This window comes from Emys orbicularis, chromosome 15 (genome assembly GCF_028017835.1).
Source record: "Emys orbicularis isolate rEmyOrb1 chromosome 15, rEmyOrb1.hap1, whole genome shotgun sequence".
Classification (NCBI taxonomy): Eukaryota; Metazoa; Chordata; order Testudines; family Emydidae; genus Emys; species Emys orbicularis.
Window position 1 is genome coordinate 1,593,653 of NC_088697.1, and position 24,820 is coordinate 1,618,472.

At 69.3% G+C, this 24,820-nt stretch overlaps 4 protein-coding genes across 4 annotated transcripts; 1 reads left to right on the plus strand and 3 right to left on the minus strand.

Moving 5' to 3' along the window:
• Nucleotides 1–4,724: 4,724 nt before the first annotated feature.
• On the minus strand, nucleotides 4,725–8,983 carry PSMB6 (proteasome 20S subunit beta 6). The gene is given in 9 exon segments (XM_065416906.1): nucleotides 4,725–4,860; nucleotides 4,863–4,901; nucleotides 5,032–5,176; nucleotides 5,646–5,693; nucleotides 5,695–5,776; nucleotides 6,276–6,373; nucleotides 6,375–6,408; nucleotides 7,530–7,597; nucleotides 8,891–8,983. Coding segments are annotated over 9 exon segments (693 nt in total). The 3' UTR covers nucleotides 4,725–4,774.
• A 1,391-nt stretch (nucleotides 8,984–10,374) lies between these two features.
• On the minus strand, nucleotides 10,375–12,488 carry GLTPD2 (glycolipid transfer protein domain containing 2). Its single transcript, XM_065416915.1, has 4 exons — nucleotides 12,416–12,488; nucleotides 11,626–11,720; nucleotides 11,249–11,433; nucleotides 10,375–10,900 (listed from the first exon to the last, which is right to left on the minus strand). Exons 1-4 carry the CDS (start codon nucleotides 12,486–12,488, stop codon nucleotides 10,375–10,377), a joined length of 879 nt encoding a protein of 292 aa, XP_065272987.1.
• An 8,188-nt stretch (nucleotides 12,489–20,676) lies between these two features.
• LOC135889430 (vitelline membrane outer layer protein 1-like) lies at nucleotides 20,677–24,021 on the plus strand. The gene is made up of 3 exons (XM_065417301.1): nucleotides 20,677–20,862; nucleotides 22,484–22,587; nucleotides 23,718–24,021. The coding sequence occupies exons 1-3, from the start codon at nucleotides 20,677–20,679 to the stop codon at nucleotides 24,019–24,021; spliced, it is 594 nt and encodes a 197-aa protein (XP_065273373.1).
• On the minus strand, nucleotides 22,859–23,586 carry LOC135889283 (uncharacterized; the record flags this gene model as incomplete). The annotated part of the gene is given in 3 exon segments (XM_065417125.1): nucleotides 22,859–23,052; nucleotides 23,055–23,426; nucleotides 23,535–23,586. Coding segments are annotated over 3 exon segments (618 nt in total), but the record flags the coding sequence as incomplete, so codon positions are not given.
• Nucleotides 24,022–24,820: the final 799 nt, after the last annotated feature.

Sequence of the window (24,820 nt, forward strand, 5' to 3'; positions counted from 1 at the left end):
CACCCCATCCCACAATCCCCCCGACCCACCTGTGCCCCCCAGTCCCGCCAGCCTCAACCCACAGCCTTTGACAATCCCCCCGGTGCCCCTCAATCCTGCCTCACAGCCCTGACGGTGCCCCTCACCCCCAACCCGCAGCCCCTGCTAGCCCGGCCCTGCCCCCCCAGCTCTGCCGGTGCCCCTCACCCCCAACCCGCAGCCCCCTGCCAGCCCAGCCCTGCCCCCCCCAGCTGTGCTGGTGCCCCTCACTCCCGACCCGCAGCCCCCTGCTAGCCCGCCCCCCCCCCCAGCTCTGCCGGTGCCCCTCACTCCCGACCCACAGCCCCTGCCAGCCCAGCCCAGCCCCCCACCCCAGCTCTGCCAGTGCCCCTCACTCCCGACCTGCAGCCCCTGCTAGCCCAGCCCCTGCCCCCCCCCAGGTCTGCCGGTGCCCCCCTCACTCCCGACCCACAGCCCCTGCTAGCCCGGCCCTGCCCCCCCCAGCTCTGCCGGTGCCCCTCACTCCCGACCCGCAGCCCCCGCTAGCCCAGCCCAGCCCCCCCCAGCTCTGCCGGTGCCCCACACTCCTGACCCGCAGCCCCTGCTAGCCCGGCCCTGCCCCCCCCCCCAGCTCTGCCGGTGCCCCTCACTCCCGACCCGCAGCCCCCCCCAGCTCTGCCGGTGCCCCTCACTCCCGACCCGCAGCCCTGCCCCCCCCCAGCTCTGCCGGTGCCCCACACTCCCGACCCGCAGCCCCTGCTAGCCCGGCCCTGCCCCCCCCCCCAGCTCTGCCGGTGCCCCTCACTCCCGACCCGCAGCCCTGCCCCCCCCCAGCTCTGCCGGTGCCCCTCACTCCCGACCCACAGCCCCCGCTAGCCCAGCCCTGCCCCTCCCAGCCCGCGGTTGTAATTAGCAAACAGAGATTTTGAGTCAGTTCCGAGTCACGTGGGGGAGCGAGAGTGGCGGGGGGGGGGGTGTCTGGTGGACGGGGGGTGGGCAAAGAGCGGCTGTGTCCCCGCAGCCCCCCCCTCATGTGGCTGCATCTGGGGAGGGTCCCGTCGCGTGGGAGGAGCAGGGGGCTGAGCTCCGCCCCTGGGTGAGGTTGCTCTGGGTAACGGGGAGAGGAGAACGGGACCCCCCCCCCCCCCCAAAGAACTAGCTGGACCCTCCCCTGGTTATGGGGCGGGGACCAGGTCTACACCCCCCCCCCCCCGGGGAGGGACCGGCAGCAACAGCAGCAACCCCCAGGGCGAGGGGCGTCCCGGGGGGGGGCACGAGGAGGGGGTCTAGGATCTCCCCCCACCTTGCGGGAAACCCCGACACTTACCCAGGGGTCTCCCCGCCCGGCCCCACGGCCTGGGGGTGCGCGGCTGGGTGGGTCCCGCGGCGCTGGGCCGGGAAGGGGAAGTTGTGGGGGGAGCTTGGAGCGTGTCCCGGGACAGCCCAGCCCGGCCTCCTCCCCCTGCCAGGCAGACACACCCCTGCCCCATAGACGGGAGGGGGCGGCCCGCGGGGTCCCCACCGGGGGAGCAGGGACCGGCTCTGGGACCCCCCCTCGGGACGGGGCTCCAGGGAGACCCTACAATAACAAACCCTCCTGTGCTGCCCTGGGCACCCCACGGCCCAGCCCCAGTTGTGGGGGCCATGGGGCTAGATCCCGGCAGCTACTGGTGCCCCTCACTCCCGACCCGCAGCCCTGCCCCCCCCCCCCCGCCCTGCCGGTGCCCCTCACTCCCGACCCGCAGCCCTGCCCCCCCCAGCCCTGCCGGTGCCCCTCACTCCCGACCCACAGCCCCCCCAGCCCTGCCGGTGCCCCTCACTCCCGACCCGCAGCCCTGCCCCCCCCAGCCCTGCCGGTGCCCCTCACTCCCGACCCACAGCCCCCCCAGCCCTGCCGGTGCCCCTCACTCCCGACCCGCAGCCCTGCCCCCCCCCCAGCCCTGCCGGTGCCCCTCACTCCCGACCCGCAGCCCTGCCTCCCCCCCCAGCCCTGCCGGTGCCCCTCACTCCCGACCCGCAGCCCCTGCCCCCCCCAGCCCTGCCGGTGCCCCTCACTCCCGACCCACAGCCCCCCCAGCCCTGCCGGTGCCCCTCACTCCCGACCCGCAGCCCTGCCCGGGCCCCTCACTCCTGACCCACAGCCCCCCCAACCCTGCCGGTGCCCCTCACTCCCGACCCGCAGCCCTGCCCCCTCCCAGCTCTGCTGGTGCCCCTCACTCCCGACCCGCAGCCCCTGCTAACCCAGCCCTGCCCCCCACCCAGCCCAGCCGGTGCCCCTCACTCCCACCCGTCCCGGTGGGGCTGGCCCCTGGTGGGGTGGGGCGGGGCTGGACGGGGCGGTATTTGCCAAGGGGGGGGGCGCGGGTCCCAGCCAGTCCCAGTCCGTGCCCGGCAGACACGCCCCAGAGCCAGCTGCAGTGAGGGGGGAGCCGGGCCGCGGGACACCTCGCGCTGGGGCAGCCCCATAGCCGAGAGCAGGGGGGGCCGGAGGGGACCCTCCCATCCCGAGACCTCCAGGTAAGGGGGGGCTGGGGGCCCAGAGCAGGGGGGATGCCCAGGTCGTTGGGGGAGGGGAGGACAGGGAGGTTTGGGGGGCACAGGGGGGCTGGGTCCTGGGGGGTGCAGGGTCCTGGGGGGTGCAGCACAGGGTGTAGGGCAACCTCAGGGAAGAGGGGTGCAGCGGGGGGTGGGGGGGATCTGGGCAAAGATCCCGGGAAGGGGGGAAAATGGGGGATCCTGGTGCTGGGGGGGGGGGAGGTCTAGGGGGTGCAGTGGGTCTGTGCCCCACTGACTAGGGGATGCTCTGGGCTCCCAGCCTGTCTGTTATTGGGCCAGGCGGCCGGGGAGAGGGTGTCAGCTCCCACCCCACTGACATGGGGGCTGAGACCCTGGGCCCCCCATCAGGACCCTGCCTGACCCCCTGCTCTGCCCCACAGGCCCCCGGCAGGATGGGGTGAGGCTCCTGCGCTGCTTCTCCTGGGCCGGGCGCAGGAAACGCCGCAGGAAAGGGGGCCCCAGCCCCCCAGGTGAGAGCACCCCCAGATCCCTCCTACCCCCACCTCCCTGCCCCCCATTCCCCTCTGTCCACCCCTACATCCCTCCTACCCCCCAGATCCACCCCCCATTCCCTGCATGGGTGCCCCCCAAAAGATATACTCTGCCCCCCACCTCCTCCTCCCTGCCCCCCTCCCTGTCCACCCCTACAACCCCCCAGATCCGCCCCTGTTCCCCTCCATGGGCGCCCCCCAACAGATCTGCCCTGCCCCCACATGCTCTCCTAATTCCCCTCCCCAGAGCCCCCCCATCTTGCCTGATCCCCCACCCCCTGCACCCCCTTTCCCATTCAGGCCCCATTCCCTGAGCCCCCCAGGGATCCTGTTCTCAGCTCACACTCCCCCCTTCTTTGCCCCCCAGCTGCCCGCGCCCGCCCCACGGAGGGGTCCCCGGTCCCCACGCCCGCCCCACGCCCTCCACCAGCAGCGAGCCGGACGGGGCCTTCTTCAGCGGGAAGGCCCGAGTCTCCTTCGCCACCAGCTGGACTCCGCCACCGCGGCCATCGACTCCACCGGCTGACAGGGGGCCGCCCCACGGCGCCCGCCAGCCCCCCACGGCCTCGCCCCCACCAGGGGGCCACCCCACGGCCCCTGCCAGCCCCCCATGGCATCGACTCCACCGGCTGACGAGGCCCGCCCTATGGCGTCCGCCAGCCCCCCACGGCATTGTCACCGCAGGCTGACAGGGGGCCGCCCCATGGCGCCCGCCAGCTTCCCACGGCATTGCCTCCACCGACTGACGGGGGCTGCGACCCCCAGCACCAGCCTGCCTGGACCCCACCGAGTTGGCGCGTGGGATTCCTCCACCCCCCACCGAGGACGCTCGCCTGGGGGTGCTATAGGGCTGGACTCTGGGGGGGGGAGTTGTGGGGTGGCTCCTGCCGGGGGTGTCGCGAGTGGGGAGGGGGGGGGGGATTGCAGCAGCATTTCCATAAAGGAGGGTTGAGAACTCAGTGGGGTTTGGTGTCTGACTGGGGGCGGGGGGGAAAGAATACGGGTCCGTCCGTCCCCAGCTGTGCCCCCCCCCCCCCCCCCCCCGCTGGGAACAGCGCCCGGCCCCGCCCGCACACGGAGCCGGGGGCGATAAGGGTGACGCCGGCACCAGCAGCAGCTCCCTGCGTTACACCCGGCAGGGCCAACCCCACCCCCACCCCCCGGCCCAGCCCCTGTTTGCTCAGCCCAGTGCCGCAGGGGAACCAGCAGGGCAGCCCCCAGTTCCCCCCCCCTCAGCCCCCCAGCCGGTAGCCCTGCCCCACAGCTACAGGGAACGGCCTGCCCCAGAGGAACCCAGGAGTCCTGGCTCCAGCCCCCCAGCCCCCACTCCCCTCCCAGAGCCAGGGAGAGAAACCAGGAGTCCGGGCTCCCAGCCCCCCCTGCTCTAACCCACCAGCCCCCCACTCCCTCCCAGAGCCGGGGAGAGAACCCAGGAGTCCTGGCTCTCAGCCCCCCTGCTCTGATCCACCAGCCCCCCACTCCCCCTCCCGGAGCCGGGGAGAGAACCCAGGAGTCCTGGCTCCCCGCCCCCCGCTCTAACCCACCAGCCCCCACTCCCCTCCCAGAGCCGGGGAGAGAACCCAGGAATCCTGGCTCCCAGCCCCCCCTGCTCTAACCACCAGACCCGACTCCCCTCCCAGAGCCGGGGAGGGAACCCAGGAGTCCTGCTGGAACGACAGAGGCCGGGTGTGAGTTCTGATAGTTTAATCCGTCCGTCGCGCGGGGGGGTGTCGGGGTGGGGGCCCCCCTCAGGCGGAGGAGAACCGCGGCAGCTGGTTGCCCAGGACGACCTGGCGCTCCACGCCCTGCTCCGTGATGGCGGCCAGCCGGATCACCCGCCGCTGGAGCCGTCCCGCTCCATGGCCAGCGCCAGCGCTGCAAGGGGAGAGGAGAGCGTCGTCAGGGGGGAGGGGCGCGGCCCGGACTCCTGGGTCCCATCCCCCCACCAGGGGAGGCCGCCCAGCAGCGCCGGGGGGGCGGGGGAGCCGGGGGGGCAGGACGTTACCGTTGGCCGTGAAGCTCAGACACTCCTCCTGGCTCATGCCCGGCTTGTAGGAGGCGTCGACGAAGCCGTAGATGTAGGAGCTGCCCGAGCCGCCCACCGAGAAGGGCTGGCGAACCATCATCCCGCCCATGGGCACCGAGAACACCTGGGGCAGAGAGCCCAGAGAGCACGGCCGGCACTGAGACGCGCCCACCTCTGGGGCGGGGCGGCCGGTTACCCGGGGACCCCTCGCCCGGCGCTGAGATGCAGCCACCTCTGGGGCGGGGCGGCTGGTGACACGGGGGACCCCTCGCCTGGCGCTGAGATGCGCCCACCTCTGGGGCGGGGCGGCAGGTTACCCGGGGACTCCTCGCCCCGCGCTGAGATGCAGCCACCTCTGGGGCGGGGCGGCTGGTGACACGGGGATCCCTTGCCCGGCGCTGAGCTGTGGCCACCTCTGGGGCAAGGCGGCTGTGTCAGACGCTGGACAGGGACAGGGACTGAAGGACCCCGTGTCTCAGGGTCACACTATGGGGGCAGAGATTGAAGGATGTGGAAGGGAAGCACTATGGGGCACCGGGGCCAGCCCTGGCTCTGCAGCGCCCCCAGTGGCTTTGCCCCTGTATCCCGCTCACCTGCCCCCCCTTGCGCCTGTCCCAGCCGGCGACGATGATGCCGGCCAATGAGGTCCTCGCGGTAGCGGTAACACATCTCCTTGAAGAGGCTGGCGGCCGTGTGCACCAGGGGCGGCTCATCCAGCTCGATGCTGTGGGGCAGGGAAGCGGGGTCAGGGGCCGTCCCGCTCCCACCCGGCCCCGGCGGGGACTGGCTGGCTCAGGGGGGCAGGGAATGGGGCTGGGGCCTGTCCCCTCTAGGGGGCGGCGGCTCCCACCCGGCCCCAGGACAGGGACTGGCTGGCTCAGGGGGGCGGGGAATGGGGCAGGGGGCCTGTCCCCTCTGGGGGGCGCTGGCTCCCACCCGGCCCCAGGGCGGGGACTGGCTGGCTCGGGGGGCGGGGAATGGGGCAGGGGCCTGTCCCCTCTAGGGGGCGCCGGCTCCCACCCGGCCCCAGGGTGGGGACTGGCTGGCTCAGGGGGGGTGGGGAATGGGGCCAGGAAACCAGGGGTGCGGGGCCGGTACCTGTGGAAGCCCAGCTGATAGGTCACAGGGTCGGCGATGGGCCTGGGGGGCGCAGAACAGGTCCAGCGGCCCAGGGGGCGGGGCTATGGGCCCGGGGGCGGGGCTATGGGCACAGGGGGCGGTACCTGTGGAAGCCCAGCTGATAGGCCACGGCGTCGGCGATGGCCTGGGTGTCGGCGGCGGAGCCGGAGCGGCAGCAGAAGATGCGCTCGTGGATGGGCGTCCAGTTTGTCCGTCACTCGATTAGCCACGTAGGAGCTGCAGGGGGTGGAGCCGGATCATCAGCCTCCCCTGAGCCCCGCCCCCGGAGACCCTACCCAAACATAGCCCCCCCAGAGACCCTACCATAACACAGCCCCCCTGCCCTCCGGACAGGGAGATACAGCCGCGGATGGGAGCTCGCCCGCCCCTCACCCGCCGGCCCTAGAATAACAACCCGGGGCACCCGGGAGACCCTACAATAACACAGCGGCACAGGCACATTTCCCCCGCCAAGCCCCCCTTGTGACAGCCGGGGGCTGGTCCGGGCACGAGGACCGACGCAAACCCATCCACAGGGGGGGCCCCCGGGGACCAGCATGCACCCCCACGCCCCCCCACTCACCCCAACCCCCGCCCCGTGCCCCCCAACCCTCCCCGCTCAGCCCAAACCGCCCGCTCAGCCCCAAAACCCCCGCTCACCCCCCAACCCCCCCACCCCCCTCACGCCCCCCCCCCAACCCCGCCCACTCACCCCAACACCCCCATCCCCCCCCAAACCCCAGCCGCCCCGCGCCCCCAACCCCCCCGCTCAGCCCCAAAACCCCCGCTCACCCCAACACCCCCCAAACCCCCGCTCACCCCCCCAAACCCCCGCTCACCCCAACACCCCCACCCCCTCACGCCCCCCAACCCCGCCCGCTCACCCCAACACCCCCCACCCCCCCCAAACCCCCCCGCTCACCCCCAACACCCCAGCTCACCCCAACCCCCCCACCCTCCCAAGCCCCAGCCCGCCCCCGTGCCCCCCCAACCCCCCCCGCTCAGCCCCAAAACCCCCGCCCCCCCCGCGCCCCCCCGCTCAGCCCAACACCCCAGCTCACCCCAACCCCCCCCACCCACCCCAAACCCCACCCCGCCCCGCGCCCCCCAACCCCCCCCGCTCAGCCCCAAAACCCCCCGCCCCCCCCCCCACCCCAAACCCCACCCGCCCCGCGCCCCCCCAACCCCCCCGCTCAGCCCAAACCGCCCGCTCAGCCCCAAAACCCCCACCCCCCCAAACCCCACCCGCCCCGCGCCCCCCCAACCCCGCCACCCCCAACCCCCAGCCGCCCTGCGCCCCCCCAACCCCTCCCGCGCCGCCCCCCCCCAAGTCCCCGCCCCGCGCCCCCCCCGCTCACCCCGTGGTTGTCCGCGAGTCGGCGCCGATCACGACCCCCCCTTCGAACTCCACCGCGATGATGGTTGTCTGGGGGGGGGGAGGTGGGGGGTGAGTCCGACAGCGCGGGGGGCCTTGGACCCCCCCGGGCCGCTCCCCCCCCGGAATCCCCCCACCCCTCCCCCCTGGGACCCCCCCGGGGCCGCTCCCCCCCCCCCGGAATCCCCCCACCCCTCCCCCCTGGGACCCCCCCGGGGCCGTTCCCCCCCCCGAATCCCCCCCACCCCCCGCCCCCCTGGGACCCCCCCGGGGCCGCTCCCCCCCCGGAATCCCCCCACCCCTCCCCCCTGGGACCCCCCCGGGGCCGCTCCCCCCCGGAATCCCCCCACCCCCTCCCCCCTGGGACCCCCCCGGGGCCGCCCCCCCCCGGAATCCCCCCACCCCTCTCCCCTGGGACCCCCCGGGGCCGCCCCCCCCGGAATCCCCCACCCCGCCCCCCTGGGACCCCCCCGGGCCGCTCCCCCCCCGGAATCCCCCCACCCCTCCCCCTGGGACCCCCCCGGGGCCGCTCCCCCCCCCCGGAATCCCCCCACCCCTCCCCCCTGGGACCCCCCCGGGGCCGCCCCCCCCCGGAATCCCCCCCACCCCGCCCCCCTGGGACCCCCCCCGGGCCGCCCCCCCCCGGAATCCCCCCTCCCCCCTGGGACCCCCCCGGGGCCGCCCCCCCCGGAATCCCCCCACCCCTCCCCCCTGGGACCCCCCCGGGGCCGCTCCCCCCCGGAATCCCCCCACCCCTCCCCCCCTGGGACCCCCCCCGGGCCGCCCCCCCCCGATCCCCCCACCCCTCTCCCCTGGGACCCCCCCGGGGCCGCCCCCCCCCGAATCCCCCCACCCCCCGCCCCCCTGGGACCCCCCCGGGGCCGCCCCCCCCGGAATCCCCCCACCCCGCCCCCCTGGGACCCCCCCGGGGCCGCTCCCCCCCCGGAATCCCCCCACCCCTCCCCCCTGGACCCCCCCGGGGCCGCTCCCCCCCCCGGAATCCCCCCTGGGACCCCCCCGGGGCCGCCCCCCCCGGAATCCCCCCACCCCTCCCCCCTGGGACCCCCCCCGGGGCCGCTCCCCCCCCCGGAATCCCCCCACCCCTCCCCCCTGGGACCCCCCCGGGGCCGCCCCCCCCGGAATCCCCCCACCCCGCCCCCCTGGGACCCCCCCCGGGGCCGCCCCCCCCCGGGAATCCCCCCTCCCCCCCTGGGACCCCCCCGGGGCCGCCCCCCCCCACCCCGCCCCCCTGGGACCCCCCCGGAATCCCCGCCGGGCCCCTCCCCCTCCGAACCCCCCCACCCCGGGACCCCACGGCCCCTCCCCCGGGCCCCCCCCGCTCACCCCGGTGCTCAGGGGCCGCCCCGCCCAGTCCGGGGACCCCCCCGCGGGCCCGACCCGGACCCCGGACACCGCCAGCGCCGTTGCCGTCGCCATCCGTCCCCCGGCACCGCGCGACACTGTCGCAAAACCCGGCCGCCGCGCGCTGCGGGATAGCGAGGCGTTTTTGCGACACCCCGTTCGGCCCCCCGCCCTCGCTTGACGGCTAGGTGAGAAGGCGCTTTCTGTGCGCGCGGGGGGGACGGGACGGCGACGCTTTACGGCAACGCTCAGCCCTCGCGGGTGGCCGTTTTACGGCAGCCGCCCGCGTCGCGCTTTACGGCGGTGTGGCGGATTCCGCGCTCGCCCTTTCGACCCCTGGCCCTTCGCTCTACAGCGGACAGTGGCTTTACGACACACAAGTCGATGTCGCTTTACGGCGGCGCGGCCGCCATCCCTATTGGGACGTGCTCTGGCCTTGCTTTACGGCACTGGGTCCAATACCCCTTTGCGACGCCCGCCGGGTCCGCTTTACGGCAGAGTGGCCACCGCGCGAGCCCGGCGCACCGTCGCCAATCGCTCTGACGTCATCGCTCGAATCTCTGACGTCACCAAGCACCTCTCCACGTGACATGATGGCATCACCTCCCGTATGTTATATCACAGTGATGTCACCAGGGAGCAGGGTGACATCATCCCCTGTGCCTGGCGTGGCCGTGATATCACGGCCTGGGGCTGTGATGTCAGCAGGGCTGGGTGTGACATCATCACATCACGTGTGATGTCACCACCCACCTCCCTAGCGTCCGGCCAGCCCCGGCCGACCCCCGCCAGCCCTGTGTCCCCCACACCCCTGTCCCATGGCCCCGCCCCCCGCCCTGTGTGTCCCCCCACCCCTGCCCCACAACTCCGCCACCACCCTGTGTTCCCCCCCACCCCCTGCCCCATGGCCCCACCCCCAGCCCCACCCTGTGTGTCTCAAACCCCTGCCCTACGGCCCGCACCACCCTTACCCTGCCCACGCTGCGCCCCGCGCCCGGAGGGGAGCTGCCCACAGGGGTCACACGGCCGCACTGAGACCCACCCCATGCACCCCCGGCAGGGGCCAGGCGCTGGTCCTGGCGGGGCTGTCCCACATTACCGGGGGGGTGCAACCCCTACGGGATCCTCCCCTCGAAGAGGCCCAGAGACCAGCCCAGCCGGGCGGCAAAACACGTCTTGCGACAAAAGACTCCGGCGACCACGTCGAGCTCGGGGCGTCTCTTTACTTGGCCCTGGTTCACAACCGCGCCCAACGCCCTGCCCTAGAGGGGACAGGCCCCTGCCCCATTCCCTGCCCCCCTGAGCCAGCCAGTCCCCGCCCTGGGGCCGGCTGGGAGCCGGCACCCCCTAGATGGGACAGGCCCCTGCCTCATTCCCTGCCCCCCTGAGCCAGCCAGTCCCTGCCCTAAGGCTGAGCAGACCCAGTGCCCCCCAACTTGTCCTCTCCGGTGCCCCCCGGCAGCCGCTCAGGGCAGCTCCAAGAGGCCGCGGGTGGCGTAGAGCTGCTGGGTGATGTTATACACCCTGGAGATGGTGCCGACGGCATCCAGGAGCACAGCCCGGGCCTCCTTCTCCCCCTCGGCGCAGACGAGCCCGTACAGCTCCCGGCGCGAGGGCAGGGCCAGGAAGGCCAGCCCGGCCGCCTGCCGCACCCACCAGCCATGGTACCGGGCCAGGGCCGCCTGGTAGGCCTCGGCGCACAGCTGGGAGGGGTCTTCCTCCGCCCCACTCCGGCCCAGCTTGCCCAGGAACAGCTCCAGCCACTTGAGGGCCCGGTGGAGGCGCAGCAGGGTCCGGCTCCCCGAGGGGGGCTGGTCCGGGGGCAGCACCCGGAGCCCCACCCGGCCGCGCCGCAGCTCAAAGGCCACCATGGCCTGCAGGGTGCGGTAGTGAGGGGCGTGCGGCCCCGAGCGGTGTCCCTCCAGGATCGCCATCTTCGTCTGCGTCTCCCGGGCCAGGAGCCCGAACGCGGCCCCCAGAGCGTCAATCAGTCTGCGGTGCGGGGGGAGAGAGAGAGAGGGGACAGCTGAGTCCTCGCCCGGCGCTGAGACGCGCCCACCTCTGGGGCGGGGCGGCCGGTTACCCATGGACCCCCTCGCCCGGTGCTGAGACGCGCCCACCTCTGGGGCGGGGCGGCCGGTTACCCATAGACCCCTCGCCCGGCGCGGAGACGCGCCCACCTCTGGGGCGGGGCGGCCGGTTACCCATGGACCCCTCGCCCAGCGCTGAGACTCGGCCACCTCTGGGGCAGGGCGGCCGGTTACACGGGGACCCCTCGCCCGGCGCTGAGACGCGGCCACCTCTGGGGCGGGGCGGCCGGTTACACAGGGATGGACTCACTTGATCAGTTCTTTCCAGCCGGCCAGATAATCTTGCAGCAGGATTTCTCCCTCCGGCGTCACGCAGCCCCTGAAGGCCGCCAGGAGACGGCTGATCTGGAAGCCTTGGCCCGGGCAGCGGGGGGCCCGGGGCGGAGGGAGGGTCCCATGCCTGGGAAGGGGCAGGCGGGAGCTGAGAAGGGGCGGCTGCAGAGGGGATACAGCAGACAGGTTCTCTGTGGGGCGGCGGGGGGGGGGGGGGAATCAGGATCAGGAAGTGGGACAGGTGGAAGGGAGGGCTGGGGAGGTTTTGGGGTGGGGATGGGGGCAGGAGTTAGGGATGGGAGGGGGGCCAGATTTGGGGCAGGGTTTGGGGGGGAGCACAAGGGGGGTTCTCACCTTCCCATCCCGTTCAGGGGGGGCCGTCTCCCCTCTGCCCCCGAGCCATCCACAGGGCCGCCCGCCCCGAACGCAGGCTGAGAGCTGCACCTCTGCTGTTCCGGGCCGGGGGGGGAAGGACAGAGCTCAGACACTTGGACAGGCGGACAGTCGTCCCCCCCCCACATTCCCAATGGTCTCCCCGGTTTGCACGGGGGGGGGGTGCACACGCTAACGACATGCATGATGCACCCGGGGAGGTACTTGCACCATCCCTGCCGGCCTCCGGCTTTGCACACGCTAACAACATACAAGCGTCCGGCCAGTAGTCTAGGCACGGGCAGGCTACACGCAGGCGACATGCTAAGAACACGCCTGGTACATGCGACAGCTCACGCAGGCCGGAGCAAAGCCCCCCCCCACGGACCGACACAATCCGCCCCCCACCCAGGCATTCATACAGAGCCCGGCATGCAGCGGGGGCGGGGGACCGGGGGGAGCTGGGGGGCCCGGTGTGAGGGGTGGCGGGGGGGGAGCAGGTCTGTGGGGCCGTCCCGCTCACTCCCAGAGTCAGACGCTGGCGTGGGTGCCAGGCGGGGGTCGCTGGGGGGGGGGTGAGGGAGCTGGAGGCAAGTGGTGGGGAGTGCCATGGGGCCCAGAGGTCAGGGGGGTGAGGGAGGGGGCAGGGGGGTGTATGGGGCATGTGGGGGGGGGGGGGCTGGGGCTGTGCGTATCGGCCGGGGGGGGTCATTGGCAGGGCCGGCGGCTGGTGGGGGGAAGGGGTGGGGGACGCGGGGGGGGTGTCACTCACGGAGCCAGAGGCCGGCGAGGAAGAGGAGGCTGAGGAAGGCCACCGCGGGGAGCAGGACACGCTTAGGGCCCATCCCCGCAAACCCCGGCCCCACGGTGCCCGGCCCAGCCCCACGGCCCTGACCCCTGCCCCCACCCGGCCCAGCCACTCACCGCAGATAAGGGCCTGTTATCTGGGGCGGGGCTCCCATCCCCCCCATTCCCCCCCCCCAGGGGAAATGCCCCATGTCCTGTTCCCTGGCAGAAGCTGCGCTGGGGGCGGGTGGCTCCCCCCCCCCCCACCCCATGGTTCAAACTCAGGGTGGCTGGAGGTCAGATGGGGGGCAGGGAGATGGTCAGGTTAAAAATTAACAGCGGAAGGGACTTTGCCCCACAGAGTGGAATGGGGGGGAACCTGAGGGCAGAAGAAGGCTGGAGTTTGGGGGCTCCCAGCCCCCCCTGCTCTAACCCACCAGCCCCCCTCCCCTCCCCGAGCCGGGGAGAGAACCCAGGAGTTCTGGCTCCCAGCTCTAACCCCCCGCCCCACTCCCCTCCCAGAGCTGGGGAGAGAACCCAGGAGTCCTGGCTCCCAGCCCCCCCCACTCTAACCACCAGCCCCCACTCCCCTCCCAGAGCCAGGGAGAGAACCCAGGAGTCCTGGCTCCCAGCCCCCCCCACTCTAACCACCAGCCCCCACTCCCCTCCCAGAGCCAGGGAGAGAACCCAGGAGTCCTGGCTCCCAGCTCCCCCTGCTCTAACCACCAGCCCCCACTCCCCTCCCAGAGCCGGGGAGAGAACCCAGGAGTCCCTGGTTGCACAGACTCAGCGGCGGTGGGGCAGCAGGGGGGCAGTGGGGGGCAGTGGGGGACAGCAGGGGCAGCGGGGGGGCAGTGGGGGGGTGAGGTTCCCCAGTGCACAGAGTCAGTCTCACAGGAGTTGTTTAAGGCTTTATTGTCCAATAGCCAAGCTCCGTGCACGCGGGTGTGTGTGTGTGTGTGTGTGTGTGTGTCAGAGATCGGGGGGGGGGGGCAGGATTAGCAGGGGCTGAGGGGGTCACCACTGCAGCCAGCACGGGACAGCCGGGGTGGGGGCTGGAGGTCCAGGGCGGGGACTGTGGGGGGCCAGTTTGGGGGCATTCCCGGTCCCCAGGAGGGGGACACTGGGGGGGGACCAGCGGGACGCGGAGTCTCATTCAAAGCGACGCTCCTCGCCAGCTCTCCTCCGGGCTCCCGGAGGGGGTGGGGGTGGCCCCGGACGCCTGAGTTCCTGCAGCCCTCGCAGCCCCACGAGGAGGGAGACCCCCAGGCCGTAGAGGCAGCTGGCGGCCAGCGACCCCAGGTAGCAGCGCCAGGCCGTCAGCACGATCCGGCCCAGGCTCGGGGCCCCTGCGGGGGAGAGGGGACAGTTAGGGGGGGCCGTGGCTGTGACCCCAAAGGGGGCCCAGGGGTGGGGTTGGGGGTCCCGTACCGGTGCTCTGGAGGGCGGTGCTCCCCGCGGTCCCGTTGCCGAGAGGGTCAGGCGGCGGGACGGGGTCTCCGGCGGATACCGAGCAACCTGTGTGTGGGGGGAGAGACAAATCCGGGGGTGAGTTACCATGGGGGGGGGGGGAGAGGGAGAGGTTGGAGGTTTGGGGGGGGGGGGGTCTCACCTCGGCGCCTGGCTCCCTTCACTTCGGCGCTGCTCTGCTGGGCCTGGGTCTCGTGTTCCACCCGGCAGGTCACGCGGGCGCTGTCCAGCCAGGCCCGGGCCGGGAGGCTGAGCAGGCTGGCGGCCCCGGCCCCATCCCGGTCCTCCGCCGGCGGGGACACCTCCCCGGGCCCTGGCTCCCGCCCGTCCACCTGCCAGCGCACCCGGACCGGCTCCGGGGAGAACCCCCAGGCCAGGCACAGGAAGGCCGGGCCAGCCGCCGGAGCTGGACCCAGCAGGGCCACCTGCGGCAGGCGCTTCTCCCGGGGATCACCTGGAACCGGAGAGGGGAGAGGGTCAGGTCAGGGGGCAGCATCGTGGGGGAGAGGGGGCTCGGTTCTAGGTGGGTCCTGGATCTAGATCACATCGAGGTGGGCACCGGATCAGTCCAGTCTCTGTTCTAGGCATTTAGGGACTGGTTTTCTGGGGGTTCTAGATTGGGTTCTGGGGTGGTCCCGGTGTCAGCCTTTGGCTGGGTCGATGGGTCTCCCGGGCCGGCTCGGTGTCCTTTCTAGATGGGATTCAGGTGAGTTCTGGACCAGTCCTCGACTGGGTCAGAGAAAGGTTCTGGATTTGGTTCTCTGCATGTTCCGGACGCGGTGCCGATTGGCTTCGCTCGGCTTCCCGCACGTTTCTGGGGGTCTGACCCAGAATGCTTCGCCTCACAATCGAGATCGCCGCCCTGTGGGTTCTAGGTCTGCCCCCACGGGTCCCTCTGGAACCATTTGGTGGATCTGACCCAGAATGGCTCAGCGTGTTCTCTAGATCGATTCGGGATGGGGTTCTAGATCAGCCCCGGGTCTTTTCCTAGGCACGCATCCAACTAACCCACCCAACTAATGGGCCAGCTCCAGAACATTTTCGTGACTCTAATCTAGAAAGGTTCTGGGCACATCCTAAATTGAGTCACGGCAGGTTCTAGATCGAGCCGCTGTGGGTTCTAGATCAGTTTCAAGTATTTCCCCCGGCACGGTCCCCACTAATCACGTGCCAGCTCCAGAACATTTCCGCGGCTCTGATCTGGAAGGGTTATGGGCACGTTCTAGATCGATTCGGGCTGGGTTCTAGATCAGTTCGCCGTCTCTCTCTTTTGGTTGCAGCCCCAGCCGGCTCTGGGCCAGCTCTGGCACCAGCCTGGTGTGAGCCGCTCCAGAACCTGCTCCAGAACACCCTGCTGGGTTCTAGTCATGCTCTGGGCCGGTTCTGGATCCCCCCCGTCCCTGGCGGCTCACCTCCCAGGATGAGGCGGGTGCCCTCTCCGAAGAGGTACTGGTTGGCGTACCAGACGGCGCAGAAGTAGGTGCCGGCGTCAGTGGGTTTCACGTTGCCGATGGTGAGGCTGAAGGCGTTGGTGTCACGCTCCAGGCTGGCGATGAAGCGCTCCGAGACGCCGACCCCGTATGTGGGCCTGTTGTCCCCGGCCCGGTGGCTCAGCAGGAAGACGGGGCCCTGCCCGGGGGGCTGGTGGTACCAGGACAGGACGTGGGTGGTGATGTCGCTCCCCGACATCAGGCAGCGGAGCCGCGGGATCTTCTCGTCCACCACGTGGGATGGGGACGGCTGGGTCAGCCGGGGCGGCCCCGCCAGGGCCCCTGCGGGGAGCGGAGAGGAGTGAGGGGCTGGGCTGGGCCCCTGGGAGCGGGGAGCTCACACCCACACAGACCCCGACACCGGTGCACACAGCCACACACGAGTGGGGGAGTGGAGGTTGGGAGCCAGGACTTCTGGGTTCTCTCCCTGGCTTGGGGCGGGGGGGGGGGGGGCTGGTGGGTTAGAGCAGGGGGGGCTGGGAGCCAGGACTCCTGAGTTCTCTCCCTGGCTCTGGGAGGGGAGCAGGGGCTGGTGGGTTAGAGCAGGGGGGGATGGGAGCCAGGACTCCTGGGTTCTCTCCCCGGCTCCGGGAGGGGAGCGGGGGCTGGTGGTTAGAGCAGGGGGGCTGGGAACCCGGACTGCTGGGTTCTCTCCCAGCCCCCGGTAGGACTGCGGGAAATGCCATGACACCAGTTCACGTGGCTGGGGATCCGGCCGCTGGGTGTTTATTTCGGGGCCGTTGGCAGCGGCTCTGCCCCAGCGTAGTCCTGGTGGGGGTCCGAGGAGCCGTTCCACGGGGCGCGTGGTCGGGCTGCCGAGCGAGTTCACTGCGCAGCCACCTAATCCCCCCCTGCTGCTTCGTGCCCCCCCGTGAACCTACATCCGCTGAGCCAGCGCCCTCGCAAACCCCACTAGAGTCCAGCCAACCGCGCGGGGGGGCATGGGGGGCAAAGACCCGGCAGCCCTAGCGCCTCCACAGATCACAGGCAGAGGTGGGGAGATATCGACTGTGTTACCCAGCATCCGTCCCTGTGTCCCCTCTAGCCATTCGTCCGTCCATCCATCCAGCCAGCCCTATATCCCCCCATCCATCCGTCCCTGTGTCCCCTCTAGCCATCCATCCATCCATCCATCCAGCCCTATATCCCCCCATCTATCCATCCCTATGTACCCCTGTCCGTCCATCCATCCATCCAGCCCTATGTCCCCCCATCCATCTATCCGTCCATCCGTCCCTATGTACCCCTGTCCATCTGTCCATCCATCCAGCCCTATGTCCCCCCATCCATCCGTCCCTGTGTCCCCTCTAGCCATCCATCCATCCATCCATCCATCCATCCATCCAGCCCTATATCCCCCCATCTATCCGTCCCTATGTACCCTTGTCCGTCCATCCATCCATCCAGCCCTATGTTCCCCCATCCATCTATCCGTCCATCCGTCCCTATGTACCCCTGTCCATCTGCCCATCCATCCAGCCCTATGTCCCCCCATCCATCCGTCCCTGTGTCCCCTCTAGCCATCCATCCATCCATCCATCCATCCATCCATCCATCCATCCAGCCCTATATCCCCCCATCTATCCGTCCCTATGTACCCCTGTCCGTCCATCCATCCATCCAGCCCTATGTCCCCCCATCCATCCATCCGTCCATCCGTCCCTATGTACCCCCATCCATCTTTCCATCCATCTAGCCCTATGTCCCCCCATCCATCCGTCCCTGTGTCCCCTGTAGCCATCCGTCCATCTGTCCATCCATCCAGCCCTATGTCCCCCCATCCATCCATCCATCCGTCCATCCGTCCCTATGTACCCCCGTCCATCCATCCATCCATCCATCCATCCATCCATCCATCCATCCATCCATCCATCCATCCATCCAGCCCTATATCCCCCCATCCATCCATCCCTATGTACCCCTGTCCATCCATCCATCCATCCATCCATCCATCCATCCATCCCTATATCCCTCCATCCATCTATCCATCTGTCCATCCATCCAGCCCTATGTTCCCCCATCCATCCGTCCCTGTGTCCCCTGCAGCCATCCGTCCATCTGTCCCTATGTACCCCCATCCATCTGTCCGTCCATCCATCTATCCAGCCCTATGTCCCCCCATCCATCCATGCATCCATCCGTCCATCCATCCCTATGTACCCCCGTCCATCTGTCCATCCATCCAGACCTATGTACCCCCATCCATCCATCCATGTGTACCCTCTAGCCATCCGTACATCTGTCCCTATGTACCCCCGTCCGTCTGTCCATCCATCCATCCGTCCATCCCTGTGTCCCCGCTAGCCATCCATTCATCCAGTCCTATGTCCCCCCATCCATCCATCCATCCATCCCCATGCACCCCCACATCCATCCATCCCCATAATGCACCCATCCATCTATGGATCCCCATTTCCCTGCTGGGGGTCCCAACTCCATTTCTCCCATTCAGGTGCTCTCCGTCCCTGGGGCGTCTCATCTCCAACCCCCGATTCCCCGGGTTGGGGCTCCCCCCCTGGCCTGCGTGCCCCCCCAGCAGCGGACTCACCCCCGAAGTGGAGAACGAGGAGGAAAAGCCCCATCGGAAGCTCCATGGCGCCACGGTCCCCGGGCGATTCTGCCTCTGTGATGGCGCTATGGGGTGGACCCATTTCCTGACCCCCCCGGGGACGGGGTGGGGGGTGACGTCAGAGGCGGCAGCGGGGTGGACCCATTTCACACGCAGACTCACCTCTTTCTGGGTGTTTCTGCCACATCCGTCACCCTGGCCTCTGGGCCATGCAGTCCTGGGTGGGGCCCCAGGAAGGGGAAACTGAGGCAGGGCGCGCTGCTGGAATTGGCACAGGGTCAGCTGGGAAGAGGACCCAGGCATCCTGCACTCCAGCCTGGGTGTGTCAGGACCAGGCCAGGCTGTTGACAGGCAGATCACAGCTGGGCAGAGGGACGGCACAGACGCACACTCAGACGGCTACACCCCCACCGTTCGATTGACTACAGCTGCATTGGGGTGACAGGGTCGGCAAGGGTTGTCAGTGTGTAAAAGAGACAAAGTCCCTTCACACACACACGTGCAAACACACACACTTGTGCAAGCAGATTAACATGTACAAACACACACGTGTGCAAGCAGATTCACACTCGTGCAAACACACTCGCAGAAGCACATTCAAATTTGTGCAAACACTCGCGCAAGCAGATTCACACAGGTGCAAACATACATGTGCAAGCAGATTGACAGACTCGTGCAAACACAGACTCATGCAAGCAGATTCAGACACACGTGCACACACTAGTGGAAGCAGATTCACACACACAGAGCCACCCATCACACGGACCCTCACATGCTCAGACTCCCCCTCCCCCCTCAAACTGCCTGGCACCCATCACGCTTGCAAGATGAGACCCAGGTGTGATCAGAGAGACCCAATTCCCCGCCCCCCACCAGCCTGGGAGTGTGTAACCCCCCCCCCCCGGGACCCCAGCCCACTGCTGTCTGGGTCCGATCTGGGGAGGGGGAGACCGGGTGGCTGGGGCTGGGGGTCTGAGCTGGGGGAAGGGAGGATACCGGGCTGGCAGGGCCCATGGGGCCGATCCAGAGGGGAGTGGGAGTGGGAAGCTGCCTTTGTCCTCTCCACAACAATGGAGAGTCCAGGCAAAGCCCCCAGACAGATCCGGGCCCTGAATATCCCCTCCCTGCACCCACATGCCCTACTGCTCTAGTGGCTTCTCCGGCGGCCCTTTGCCAGCCATGTGCCGGGGGCACCCTGGGATCCCCACCCCGCGGCTCGCTGGAGAAGGGCCGGGGCTGAGGCTAACCCGATCGGCAGCCTCCTCGCCCGCGATTCGGGGCGGCTCATGGGGTCCTGGGGACCCCAGCCAGAGGGGCCCCATAGCCCATCGCCGGAGGATTTCACCCAGGCAGAGCCCAGTGGCTCGTGCTTGGCCCATGCCCCTCCCCCAGGACGGGGACAGACGCAGCACCGTGGGGCTCACGGCGACCGTGAAAAGGTCCTGCACCATTTGCACCAGTTAATCGGGGGGACGACCCCGGAGCCCCGGAACAGCCGCCTTCGGCGGGCCGAGCGGCTGCCATTTGGACTAGCGGCTGCTCCTGACTTTTTCCAACCAGCCGAGCATTCCCGGCCCTGGGGGGGAGACGGGGGGGAGAGCTGCCGGTCCGGGAGGGGGTGGGTGGCAGCTGTGTCTTAGCAGCGCTAATGCACCAGTTATCACCTGGCTGCATCTCTGTAGTTTCCTCCTGGCCGGGGCTTTGCTCTCTGCTCGGCGGGGACGGGGGGAGCTGGCCGGGGGAGGCGTGTGGGGGGCAGGGAAGTGGTTGGCGGCTGGGGCCTGTTTATCGCGAGCGCCTCGTTATCAGGAAACGAGCAACGCTGAATCAACAGAGATAAGGAGGCCGAAATGTCTCTCTCTCCCCCCCACCCCCGCTCGTCTCTGTTGCTGTGTGTCACCCTCAAGGCCCCTCTCCCCCCACACTGTGCACCCCGACTCCCCACCCTGGGCCCCTCGGCCCTTCAACTTCCCCAAGGCAATTCACACTCCTCTCTCCCTATATACCCCCCACCCTTATTCACCTCACCGCCCCACTTCCCCCCCACACCTCAGCCCCCCTTCGAGTGGAGATCCCAGCTGTTCATCTCCGTTAGCCACACAGGTCTCCTCTCTGGGCACCTGGTTCACGTGGGCACCTTTACCCCCTGTCCCTCAACCGGCAATCGCCCCATCTCAGCCCTCCAGGACTGTAACAACAGCCGGCGCAGTTCATATCAGACCCCGTCCCCCGATCAGAGCGACAGGCTTGTCTACAACCATTGAGGAAGGGGGCTGTGGGTCGGGAGTGAGGGGCACCGGCAGAGCTGGGGGGGGCAGGGCTGGGTTAGCAGGGGCTGTGGGTTGGGAGTGAGGGGCACCGGCAGAGCTGGGGGGGGGCAGGGCTGGGCTGGCAGGGGCTGTGGGTTGGGAGTGAGGGGCACCGGCAGAGCTGGGGGGGGCAGGGCTGGGCTAGCAGGGGCTGTGGGTTGGGAGTGAGGGGCACCGGCAGAGCTGGGGGGGGCAGGGCTGGGCTGGCAGGGGGCTGCGGGTCGGGAGTGAGGGGCAGTGGGGACACCGGGTCCGTAGTGCAAAGGGGGCGGGGGGGACAGGCCAGCCCGGGTCACGGTGACCCCGCCCCGGGGAGATAAGGCCCCATTTGCGTTGGCGTCGGCCCAGGGACAAGCCGGGTACAAATGCCCCCTCGGGGCCCAGGCCGCAGACCCCGAGTCCGGCCGCGATGCAGCTTGGCGTCCTGCTCTGCCTGCTGCTGGCCCCGGGGGCCGTGCTGGGGGGCCAAGCCAAGGCGCCCCCCTCCCGGCCCTACAACCAGGTCATCGTGGTGCCCAACGGGGCCCCGTGGGGGGCGTGGGGGCCTGTGGAGATGTGCCCCGAGGGCAGCTATGCCAACGGCTTCGCCTTGAAGGTAGCAGACCCTCTCCCCACTTATACACCCCCCTTTATATCCCCTTCCCCCCTCTGCCCCTTTTCCCCCTCCCCACTTATACACCCCCTTTATATCCCTTCCCCCTCTGCCCCTTTTCCCCCCTCCCCACTTATACACCCCCCTTTATATCCCTGCCCCCCTCTGCCCCTTTTCCCCCTCCCCACTTATACACCCCCCTTTATATCCCTGCCCCCTCTGCCCCTTTCCCCCCTCCCCACTTATACACCCCCCTTTATACCCCTTCCCCCTCTGCCCCTTTCCCCCCCTCCCCACGTATACACCTCCGTTTATATCCCTGCCCCCTCTGCCCCTTTTCCCCTCCCCACTTATACACACCCCTTTACACCCCTTCCCCCTCTGCCCCTTTTCCCCCTCCCCACTTATACACCCCCCTTTATATCCCTTCCCCCTCTGCCCCTTTTCCCCCCTCCCCACTTATACACTCACGTTTATATCCCCTTCCCCCCTGCCCCTTTTTCCCTCCCCACTTATGCACCCCCTTTATATCCCTGCCCCCTGCCCCTTTTCCTCTTCCCTACTTATATACCCCCCTTTACACCCCTTTCCCCCTCCCCACTTATACACCCCCTTTACACCCCTTCCCCCCTCTGCCCCTTTTCCCCTTCCCCACTTATACACCCCCTTTACACCCCTTCCCCCTTCTGCCCCTTTCCCCCCTCCCCACTTATACACCCCCCTTTACACCCCTTCCCCCTGCCCCTTTTTTCCCCTCCCCACTTATACACCCCCCTTTATATCCCTTCCCCCCTCTGCCCCTTTTCCCCTCCTCCCCACTTATACACGCCCCTTTATATCCCTGCCCACCTCTGCCCCTTTTTCTCCCTCCCCACTTATACACCCTCCTTTATATCCCTTCCCCCCTCTGCCCCTTCCCCCCTCCCCACTTATACACCCCCCTTTATATCCCTTCCCCCCTCTGCCCCTTCCCCCTCCCCACTTATACACCCCCCTTTATATCCCTTCCCCCTCTGCCCCTTCCCCCCTCCCCATTTTTACACCCCCCTTTATATCCCCTTCCCCCTCCCCACTTATACACCCCCCTTTACACCCCTTCCCCCCTCTGCCCCTTTTCCCCTTCCCTACTTATACACACCCCTTTATATCACTTCCCCCTCTGCCCCTTTTCCCTCTCCCCATTTTACACCCCCTTTATATCCCCTTCCCCCTCCCCACTTATACACCCCCCTTTACACCCCTTTCCCCCTCTGCCCCTTTTCCCCTTCCCTACTTATACACCCCACTTTACACCCCTTCCCTCCTGCCCCTTCCCCCCTCCCCACTTATTCACCCCCTTTATATCCCCTTTCCCCCCTCTGCCCCCTTTCCCCTTCCCCACTTATACATCCCCCCTTTATATCCCCTTCCCTCTCTTCCCCTTTTCCCCCTGCCCCCAAGAGCCCCCTTATCCCCCTGCCCCCCAACAGCCCCCTTTACATCCCCTTCCCCCTGCCCCTTTTCCCCTGCCCCGAAGAGCCCCCTTATCTCCTCCCCCCATTTTCCTCCTCCCCCGCAGCACCCTCTCCCTGCTCTCTCTCTGACCCTCAGCCCCCCCCACCTCACCCCGTCTCTGCCCCCCCAGGTGCACCCCTACCAGGGTGACGCGCCAGGGGAGGATGACACGGGGTTGAATGGGATCCGTTTGCACTGCTCCAACGGTGCCACCGTCCAGTCCAGCGTGGGAGCGTGAGTACCGGACGCCTGGGTCCCTCACGGCAGCCATGGGCCCAGCCCACCTTGTGTCAGCTCCAAGGGCTGGGCCCTGTCTGAGCCCCGCCCCCCCCAGGAAACCCCCATCTGGAGAGGGAGGGAGGAACAGATGGGGGTGTGGGGACGGACATGGGGGCGTGGGGGGAGGACGGGATGGGTGGATGGGGGAGGGATGTATAGACAGATGGGGGTGAGGGGGTAGAGGACTGGGTGGGTAGTGGGGGTGGGTGGATGGAGGGATGGAGGGTTAGTTGGGTAGAGCGGTGGGTAGATAGGTGGACGGACGGGTGGACAGGTGGAGGGAGGGATGGACGGATGGGTGGAGGGAGGGATGGACGGATGGGTGGGCAGGTGGGTGGACAGGTGGGTAGGTGGGTGGATAGATGAGCGGATGAGTGGAGGGATGGACAGATGGGTGGACGGGCGGAGGGGTGGAGGGACGGATGGATGGACGGACGGGTGGAAGGACAGATGGACGGGTGGGTAGGTGGGTGGGTAGATGGACGGATGGGTGAACGGGTGGAGGGATGGATGGATGGGTGGGTAGGTGGGTGAGTAGATGGGTAGGTGGAGGGGCGGGTGGAGGTATGGACAGACGGATGGGAGGATGGACAGATGGACAGGTGGGTAGGTGGGTGGAGGGACGGGTGGACGGATGGATGGATGGATGGACGGGTGGGTGGGTAGGTGGGAGGATAGATGGGCAGACGAGTGGGTGGATGGACGGACGGGTGGACGGATGGATGGACAGGTGGGTAGGTGGATGGACGGATGGGTGGAGGGACGGATGGACGGGTGGGTAGGTGGGTGGATAGATGGACGGACGGATGGATGCACAGGTGGGTAGGTGGGTGGATAGATGGACGGATGGATGGACAGGTGGGTAGGTGGGTGGATAGATGGACGGATGGATGGACAGGTGGGTAGGTGGGTGGACGGATGGGTGGAGGGATGGATGGACGGGTGGGTAGGTGGGTGGATAGATGGATGGACGGACGGGTGGAGGGGTGGATGGACGGATGGACGGGTGGACGGACGGGTGGGTAGATGGGTGGAGGGACGGATGGACAGATGGATCTAACCCCTCCTCTCCTACCCTGGCTCAGGTGGGGCAGGTGGCAGGGTGCCCGGTACTGCCCCTGGGGCTACCTTCGCGCCATCTCGCTGGGGGTGCAGCCGCGGCAGGACGCCGGGGACGACGTGGCCGCCACCGGCCTGCGCGTGGCCTGCTCCGACGGGGAGCTGCTGGCCGGTGACGCTGGGGACGCCGGGGACCAGGAGGGGCCCTGGAGCCGCCCCTGCCTCTCCGGCTCCGTCTGCGGCCTCCAGACCCGGGTGGAGGAGCCGGGGGGCCAGCGGGGGGACAACACGGCCCTCAATGATGCCCGTTTCTTCTGCTGCCCGCCCTAGGGCCCCCCCCGGGGGTGCCCGCCCATTAAACCTGGCCCAGGGCCTCTTCCCAGCCACCTCGTGTCTTTATTGGGGGGGGAGCCCGGCCTGGGGGCCTGGAGGGGGCAGGCCCAGTGCACCCTGGGGGAGTGGGGGGATCCGGGGTTCATTGGGGTTCCTGTGTCACGTGGGGGGGAGGATTCGGGGTTGGTAGAGGGGGAGCCAGGCAGGGGAACCCGCTCAGCGCCCCCAGACCCTCTGCCGTCAACGCCTCAGTGTGGGGGGACCCCCACATCAGGCCATCTCTCAGCCCGTCCTTTGGGGGGCACTGTAGCCCCACACCCCCCACTGCTCCTGCTGGCGCCCCGGACCCAAACACAGCTCCCTGGGGGGGGAAGAGAGGGGGTGTCCCGCCAGTGTCCAGCTGGGGTTCAACTGGGCAGCCTGCCTCAGTTTCCCAGAATGGCTCCCTTGTCTGACAGGACCCCTCCTTGAGGGGGCAGGCATGGGGTGTGTGTGTGCCCGGAGCTGGCTTGTTACCAAGCCAGAGGGCAAAATAATCTAGAACAACCCCGCCGCCCTAACGCAGCCTCCAACCCCCCCCCATGACATCTCATCCCCGGCGCCCCGTGCTCCCCACTCCTCCAGCCCCCAGGTTCCTCCCCCCTCTGGGCCCCACCCTGCCCACGACCCCCACATCTTCCCAGGCCTGGCTTCATGGGGTCCCCAAGTAGCGGCTAGCCCCATGTCCACCCTGGCTGGGTCGGGGTCTCTCCCCGGTCCTCCTCCTCACCCGTGTCAGGGTCTTACCTTGTTCCCT

Coding starts and splice junctions, on each gene's coding strand:
- GLTPD2 (XM_065416915.1), bottom strand. CDS start 12,488: ATGGGCCCTAAGCGTGTCCTGCTCCCCGCGGTGGCCTTCCTCAGCCTC. Junction 11,721..12,415: donor CCTCGCCGGCCTCTGGCTCC/GTGAGTGACACC, acceptor GGCCCGGAACAG/CAGAGGTGCAGCTCTCAGCC. Junction 10,901..11,248: donor GGCTGGAAAGAACTGATCAA/GTGAGTCCATCC, acceptor CCCGCACCGCAG/ACTGATTGACGCTCTGGGGG.
- LOC135889430 (XM_065417301.1), top strand. CDS start 20,677: ATGCAGCTTGGCGTCCTGCTCTGCCTGCTGCTGGCCCCGGGGGCCGTG. Junction 20,863..22,483: donor CCAACGGCTTCGCCTTGAAG/GTAGCAGACCCT, acceptor CTGCCCCCCCAG/GTGCACCCCTACCAGGGTGA. Junction 22,588..23,717: donor GTCCAGTCCAGCGTGGGAGC/GTGAGTACCGGA, acceptor ACCCTGGCTCAG/GTGGGGCAGGTGGCAGGGTG.